Here is an 8613-nt window from a genome sequence, read left to right as displayed (position 1 = left end):
CTTTCAATTTTGACGTCACAGCAATCACAGCGATACTGAAGCATTTAAGTGAAGCTGTGTCCGATAGATGTCTAAACACTCGTAGAAATACGATTTAAACCAGTCTCGATGGTTAATTTATAGGTAATAATAGATTTAATTTATATAATACACTTGCGCTCCATATGACAGTCTATTAAAATGTTGACCCGAAATTGTTAATGGTTGTTTCCAATCTCGTTAGAAAGAGAATTACATATCTCCAGAGAGAAACTTTCATATGTTCATCAGGGTATTTATACATATTGTCATTGCATGCAAACGTGATCAGATGGTGTAGCAGGTAAGCTACTAACTGATAAGCCACCTCCAAGCAAACGATAAATCTTGAATGGAATGGAGAAGAGAAAACATCACAAATTGCTACAATTTTAGTGGGCTGGTGGCACACTCCTAGTCAGACCCTTTCCATTTCACATTTATCCCGCAACAAAAAATGGTGTATGTTAATGTCTTGCTGCTCAAATATTCCTTAAGAAGTATACTTACAATTACTGTTCCCCACTGCTTCCATCATCAACTACGTTGACATGGTTAGGATTCCTGTCCCATGAGTGGTCTTCCTCTGTGCCATCAACTTCTTAAAACTCTTTTTCAAGTTAATACGGCAGCACTGTTTATCAGCATGTAAAACTGTTGAGTGTTGAGCCAGTTCATTTTCACTTGGTGTGAATTTATGCTTTCAGAAAGTCAACCATCCATTGCTTGTATTGTTTTTCATTTCAAAACCATATACTGATATAAGAATGTTAAAGCCAGCATTAAAAGATTATCTTACTCGTACTCAGTAGAAGAATATATAAATACATGTAAGTAACAATGATGATGGTTTCTCATCATCATTATTTTGCTGTACTGCTGTAGTTTCAAAAATCTGTAAATAACTGTTATGTGTTTGTATTTATATTAGTACTAGAAAGAAGTGTTGGGGTATTTGAGAAAATGTGGTAATGTTAGGATACACATTTACATGTACAGATTGTGGTCTTCTGTATTATGACACTATGCAGTCACGTTGCCATTGTTTTTTAGTAATGTGAAGATGGAGGCAGTACGTTCCATTGAAACGGTGGTAACCACCTATAATACTACATGTTGTAGTCCAGAAGGCCACCATCCGATCTCACATTGCTGTGAAAACCTCACATATCTTATAGCAGACATATAGATCAACAAAAGGAATGAGGACCCGAAGTATTATGAAAAATCCTTTTGAAATATAATGGAAGTTTAGAGTTCTGAAATGCTGATATGTTGTCTGCATGTTACAGGATGGCTTGCCACAGGCCCTGTCATTGTCATCTTGTCTATCATGACTCATGTATTCGGTGTTGCGTTAGCAGTTGAAGCAAATGCGTGCTCTGGGTGTGTCACACGCCAGACAGGGCAAATGACTGTGGCTAAACTGCTGAGTGACTGAGGTATGTAACATTAATTTAGGACAGTCTTTTCTTTCATCTGCATTAAATTACTTTTTTTTTATTTGTGTAATCCTATAAGAACCATTTTTCTTGTGAATTCACTTGGGTATTAAATGGTTTGAATACAAAACATAAAATCTAATAAAAGTCTGAAGGTTGTTGGCGATAGTGCACTTTGTGTAGTATCTGTTTCATAAAATAATAAAACTGTTTTATAAGCTGAATTTTGCTTCCATCTTCCTGTAAAGAAGGAGAAGGTAGAATTCCCATCTAATTAGTCTGGACTAGGTCTGAGGCTAGCTCAACCAAGGGGCCAACAGGTAGGATTTCTGCCCTCTTCCCCTTTTGTACCTGAAGACAGAAGCAGAGTCCAGATTTCAAAATGTTGTAGTTTTATTACTTCATAATTTAATGATGGACAAAGTGCAAAATAATAATTTTACGTATTATAATGCATTGTCATCAGAAATCTACACAGTCTGTTTAGATTTTGTTTTGTATTCAGACGTTTGTATAGGAGTGTGGATTCACAAGGAAAATGGTTCTTGCAGGGTTACATTAACAGAAAAACTGATAAACAGTTTTAATCATGCAATTGAATGGCATGGTATAATAAATTCTTCTCAGGCTACCAGCCATGTAAGGTAATGAAGAAGACTCGGCGTTTCAAGGACGATCTATGTCCTCATCCTCAGGGTACACTTATTTTCCAAACATTGGTGTCTTATTCATTAAACCAACTTACACTGGTAGCCCAAGGAGTTTATTATGCTTAGTTGCTATGAAAGCTTCAGAACATACAAGTGGCATGGTGTTTGTGCATAATGTCATACAAATTAGAAGGACAGTAAAAAAAATTCTCATTTGTCCTCCTTACGACCATCCTGATCACTATGTAACTTCTTCTATCACTCATGTTCTTGGCATACTCTGTTCATGTGTTATGTTTCGGGGTGACAGCTGTAAACTGGAAAGCCTTGGAGTTTATTGATGCTATGGAATGGAGCCAAGATGAGAAGGTTGGCATGCCTTGTGGGTAGATTGTTGACATACAAATAGTGGCAGTGCCAATGGGAGCTAGTGGAACATGACCTCTGCTGATTGCATTCTTTGCCTCACGAATATAAAGTTCACATTTACTTTGTAAGTTTCAGATCAAGAACTGCAGGGTTTATTTTGGTGAAGTTTGATTATGTTATGCCGTTAAAGGTAATCCCAAATTTGTACTGTTTAATTTTCTGAAATAGGTACTAACAATATGGTGGATGCTCAGACTAGTAAGGTGGTACCCACTCCAGCACTACTGAATGTACGGCCCTGAAATGATAGCAGGAGATAATAAAATATGCAACTTTTGTTAAGGTGTGTGAAATGTGAGGATCTCATGAAGATGGCAATATTGTCCTTTTGAGTTTTGAAGCCATGAGGACTCGTAGATAGACACCTTTAGGTCCACCTGGGATCTCAACCCAGAAGAACATCATCATTGTTTTGTTCAGGTAATTTTTCTGTGGAATGTGAAGCAACAACATGACAGTTTTATAAATATTGTCTTCAGATTTAAGTTTGTGATAACTAATGAGCCTTTATAGCTTGACATGTGAAATTCTGTACAGAGATTGATTTTAAATGTACCTAAAAATCACATGAAATACTTTGTAAGTCAACAGTTACAGACATGGTGTGAATATAAGACTTTGAGGTTATGTTTGACGAATTTCACATAGTGTGTGTGTAACATACTTACAGTTGCAAGTGATGATGAAAGCATTTGACCTGAGTTGGTTTTGATCATATGATCATCTCTGCATGAGACAAGACCACCAACTCTTGAGCTACATTGCATTATAGGAGATGGTGCACAGGCATAATGATTGCAGCTGAGTATAACTGACAGTTGCAACTGTATTTGGTTGAATTCACTATTTGCACTGAACTCAATAATTAACCTTTGGGTTTGAAGTTAATATAATTAATAATTAAAAATTCAGTTGCTACTGCTAAGAAAACAATCCATAACGAAAGATCTGTTGTTGATGCTGTTTATGGAAATAATTGGTGTGTAATTTGAGAATAATATGAAACCTATAAATATATTCTGTGGTAAAATTCAGAATTACCAAACATTAAAGATGGTGGCACACACAGCTTTAAAAGGTTAAATATTAATTTTGGAATGTTGTTATCAGAGTAATGACTACAAGACTAAATTGTTAATTGACTTCACTGGAATGCTGTCTGAACATAGTGAGTATATCATTAGAATGTATTTACATTCTATAGATCCCTCACAGTTCAAGCCATGGATGTGGAAGATGTCATAGTATGAATATGAACATTTAGTAGAATAAAATATGAAAACAAAATAAAAAGATATCAAACCATTGCTAGGACATTCAGGAAGACAAGGTGCAGAGAATGAACTCAGAAACTCAGTGGGGTCTGCACCTTTCCAGTCTTTTTGTATGTGGCAAAGGAAAACTCATACATCAGAGATGTTTTGATCAAGTTGCATAATTTTAAATGTATTTCTCTTTGCTACACTGGAGTTCTGTTCTGTTTAGATCCGTATTCTTTTGATCATATTATATGAATTAATTCCCCTTTTTTGCCACTGATGAAGTGGATACACGTTTAGCATTAGTGTCCTTTATAATTTAAACAGTTTTGTTTGTATGTTTATTTTTTATATTCCAATGCTCTATGCGGTATGCAAGGTTTGAAGGGAATTTTCTGTTTGTCATCACATTCAGGCTGACCCTGGGGTTAATTTACCTTACTATAGAATCAATCAGTATCTTATGCTCTTCCCCAAGTGGTAAGAGCATAAAGCTGTACCTCCATCCCCCATACGTCGTCGTGTGGTGATTAACCTTATATGTGTCCTTCTGGAAGAGGGGTTTAAACCCTGTACATGAGGGCAGCTGGACAGTCTTTACCTCTGGGATTTATGATTTAGTAGTGTTTTATTCCATTGCATGGTCAGCTGACACTCTGGTACCAGAAGTGAAGGACTCGGTACTGCAGATTACAAAGGCTGCCATTGGACATGGTTTGTGGCTAGTTCCATCAGCCTCTGAGATGCAGCATTTGTTGGTCATCACATTTCTTTACCACAATTCTGTAAGCATTTCTTGTGACCCCCATCCTAGCTGCATGTCATGGTATATACTCCATTTTTATTTCAGTACCTTATGGTCGTGGTGAGACATGTTCCTTGATAATTCTGACAAACACATGAATTTTAATGACAAAGATTTCAGAGAAATGGTGCATCTGGTACTAAATTAAATATGTTTTTCTTTTTAAACACTTACCAAAAAGTGATAATTATTGGGTTTTTGTTCAGGGTGATGTGGTGTGTTTTTATGCACAGTAATGTTGTCTAAAAGCAGTTGAATGTGTGATTAAGTTTGAGAAATACGGAATGTGGGAAAAAATATGTGATGAATTTAAGGAAAGCTTACAAAAGAAACACAGAATTTATGCAGTATTGAGGAATAATATGAATAAAAATCTGAATGAAAATGTCCATTAAACAAAAAAAGTTGGCCTTGACAGAAAGAAGCGTATCTTTAGATGTGGATGGAATACTTTGAGGAATTATTAAACTTACAAAGCATTGTTGAGGACAGTACAGAAAATTGTAGTATGTCAGAAAAGGTTACATCTGTAAACAGCAATAACACAAAAGAGAAATAATATGGCATTACGATATGACAAAATATCTGTTAACGTGATTAACACGGTAACAAGAGTCAGGACCCATTGGTTATATTGGGTCAGGAGCAAAATTTTAATACAAAACAGACCATCAGAGGACACCTGTAAAGGAATTACCAAACCAGTTTACAAGAAGGTAGACAGGAAACTATAATTACAGCGTTTTGCTAGACGTTAAAAATTTGCAGAAGAATACTTTGTAATGCAGTAAAAAATTGATGGTCTTGACCAAGACACAGCTGCTCTCAGACAACTCTCCGTGAGAAGATATCCGTTTTCTGGGTTATTGCGCTGTGTAGTCTCGTCGATGTTAACCAACGTTTCAGAGGTCATACTGCCTCCGTCATCATCGCCCTGATGACGGAGGCAGTATGACCTCTGAAACGTTGGTTAACATCGTCCAGACTACACAGCGCAATAACCCAGAAGACGGATATCTTCATACTCACTGCTGTGAGAACCTCAAGCCTTACAACTCTCCGTGAGTTGGAACAAGCTCTTGCCACCATTGGTACAGTTGCTGGAAGCAGTTCTGGAATTGCTGGATGTCACACAGAGCATCTTGAGTTTCAGCAATAACTTATTGCCTGCTGTTGAAATGATATCCTCCCAAATGTTTTTCTCTCTTGAGGAAAGAGTCATCAGATGGTGAGAGATCATGCGATTAAGATTGATGTGATAACACGATACTATTGTGTTCAGCTAGCGATTTTTGCAGAAGAATTGAGAGGGGTTCTCGTGCAACAGATTTATGTCACCAGTCATTGGTCCCCTCCTGCAGCTGGTGCAACTTTTGTTTGATCTCTCCTTGTTCAGACTTGCATCTGGAATGAATTTGTAGTGCACAGGACCACAAAACTCAGACTTCTGATATCACTTACTGTTTTGACCTCTCACTGTAACGTTTTTATCACAGTGAATGAGGTGAACTACTGGTCAGTGGATCATGCTTTGTCTGTTAGTGAAAGAGATGAAAAGTCTCATCCATGACAGTGATGGTCCGAGGGAGCGAAAGGTGTTACCAGATGTCAATGTGAGATCACTGCAGATTGTCATCCACTCGCTTTGCGTTCAAGGCGTCTCATGCTGATTAACTCGATGCGTGTTCAAAAATCTCTTAAAACTCCATGGCAATTTCCATGTGTTTGAAGATCCTGCACTTTTGTCAACAGTCATGCAGCTCTTCTGACACATGAATTGTCCACCTGGTTCTCTTTTTCTTGGGCAGTTAAATGACTTTCACTACAGTCATTTTCCCTAAACATTTTCTTCCGTCTTTGGATCTCGAATGCCATTTAAACATGGTAATGCAATGTGGGGAATCTTCTCCGCAAACCTAATGCATCATTTCTAGTGTTTCACAAGCAACATTGCCGAAGTCTTGACAGAATTTTATGTTAGAGCCTTTTTGCAACTTCAGTCTTGTGGAGAGCGTTATTTGGCAGGAACACTGTTTTCTAACTGAATATTCAACAGAGGACTAAGTTACGTTACTGTTGTTCCAGAGCAATATGTCCCAACTGTTGGAGTCGGGAGGAGCATTTCCAGATGATGAAACGATATTGTACCTGGCAGAAATCATCGACGCTATGGATTATCTGCATAAGGTAGGCAAACAGCCCAACTGCAGTTCTGTGCAATAAAATATATTATAACAAGGCAGTTTAAAGCCTGAAGGTAGAATTTTTTGGTTTCATTCAATATGTAATTTATTCACTACATACCAATCATTGTATTCTTGTGTCTTATCATATAAAGAATCGATACTCACACTAGTGTACAATATTAAAATTGAAAGTAGATTATATTGTGCGGGAGGTGGTGGTAAAGCTGAAGTTTTTCCTAACATCTGACACACCTTCATACCAGCCTTCTGGAAATAAGCAACATGGTAGATCCTCACTCATAATCACAGCTACAGATCTGATTGGTTATGGTTCGTGGTATTCAATTTAATCAGTAACAGTGGCAGCTTAGTTTGGGTGGTATATAGCAGAAAAGGAAAATACTGAAACTGCATCTCATTACTGCAGTAAGACTGCAAGATATACCATATTTTATCCCCTCAGTAGAGGTAATTTGTTTCTTTCAGTTAAGAGTCATATGCCGAGACCTAAAACCTGACAATATGTTGGTAGATCTTCAGGGCCACATTGCTGTCGCAGATTATGGTCTATACAAAGTTTGTCAGCTCTGAAGAGGAAAATATTGTATCCACCTTATCATTTATTCAGTTTGCGTACAAGGACACGTAGGCTGTAAATGTAAGCGCAATGTGGTCCGCTGTCCATCAGGCAGTGAGTGCCCTTTATTTGAGGGGTGTCAAAGTATGAGACCTGTAAAGACTTGACAGGCTTCAAGTGACTGAAATTTGACCACAATTTTCACAGTGTGTGTAACTAAAAGATGTCACAAGGCCTGTGAATTTGAGGAGATAAACATGAAGTATAATAGTGGATATTGACACAGATAATCCAAGGGCCTAGTTTAAATATTATCTTCTTCTTCTTCACTTGTCGGACCCTGGCCACCTTAGATTAAATATTATATGAAGATAAAATTTGTGGTACATACAGCCTACTGAGTATGGTCACAGTTAAGGATCTTACTTACGATGGGTGGGGCGTGTGGGGAGAGAAGAAATGCTCCAGAGCATCAGTGGGAAAATCTCTTGGAAAATGGCAGCGTCAGAAATCATTAAGGAAAAGAATCGTAGCATTAAGACGGATGTTAGAGAAATGTATTCTGAATGCAGGAGGTGGATGGAAGTCGCTCAAGACTTTGCCCACTGGTGGTCAACACTTTTTGACATGATCAGTTTTGTTTTCTGTTACCAGACACTTTCTAGTTGTTTTATGCCCCAAATTCCTGTCACAGTTACTCAAATTGTTGTTTCCATCTTCAGGGTGATCGTGCATATTCACAGGACGTCACAAGTCAGTACGTGGTGCCAGAGATATTTATCGGTGAAGGCTTCAGCTATGTAAGTTTCTTGTACATTAACAGTATTATAATAACGAGCTCTTGGTTTTATGTGACTCAACCTAACGCGTGATTAATGCAAACTAACAAGAAAACACATTGTAATAATCTGAGGGTTTGGAGCCACAAGCAGTTTGTAACGACACGTGCATAAACTAGTCAGTATACATGACAGGAGGCCGAAGCATTCAACTGGTGCAGTCAGCTGCCTGGTGTCTGGCATGATGACATGCATATTTGTCATATAAAGGAATTTGAAAGCCAAGTACTAGCCAGTCACCGAAATTCAAAATAAGTGTTGTTTAGACTTTTTTCTTATGTGACTCAGCATGAAAGTAGCTTTAAGTGTCTCCTTGTGGCGCATTACACCAAAAAACAGAAAGAAAAATCAAGTAGCTATCAACAAACTTGAAGCTTCAAGGGCATGGAAATACTTCTTATCCTTTAC

The 8613-nt window shown here is 37.7% G+C and overlaps 1 protein-coding gene across 12 annotated transcripts in view; it reads left to right on the top strand.

The window, feature by feature from the left end:
* Nucleotides 1-18: 18 nt before the first annotated feature.
* LOC147872709 (cAMP-dependent protein kinase catalytic subunit-like) overlaps nt 19-8613 on the top strand; it is a 35853-nt gene continuing 27258 nt past the window's right edge. For 3 of the 12 annotated variants that reach the window (XM_087355104.1, XM_087355103.1, XM_087355093.1), the window contains exons 1-6: nt 19-123; nt 1311-1460; nt 2708-2959; nt 4447-4583; nt 6689-6790; nt 8089-8166. In XM_087355104.1, the coding sequence (XP_087211230.1) occupies nt 4542-4583; nt 6689-6790; nt 8089-8166 (222 nt within the window). In that variant the 5' untranslated portion in view covers nt 19-123; nt 1311-1460; nt 2708-2959; nt 4447-4541. The other 9 variants (XM_087355095.1, XM_087355096.1, XM_087355094.1 and 6 more) reach the window with 9 other exon arrangements.

This window comes from Zootermopsis nevadensis, unplaced genomic scaffold (genome assembly GCF_977971745.1).
Source record: "Zootermopsis nevadensis isolate Lab colony 2312 unplaced genomic scaffold, Znev_1.0 Znev_ptg000024l, whole genome shotgun sequence".
NCBI lineage: Eukaryota > Metazoa > Arthropoda > Insecta > Blattodea > Termopsidae > Zootermopsis > Zootermopsis nevadensis.
The sequence above is the reverse complement of the archived record's forward strand: the minus strand, read 5'-3'. Positions and strand labels throughout refer to the sequence as shown.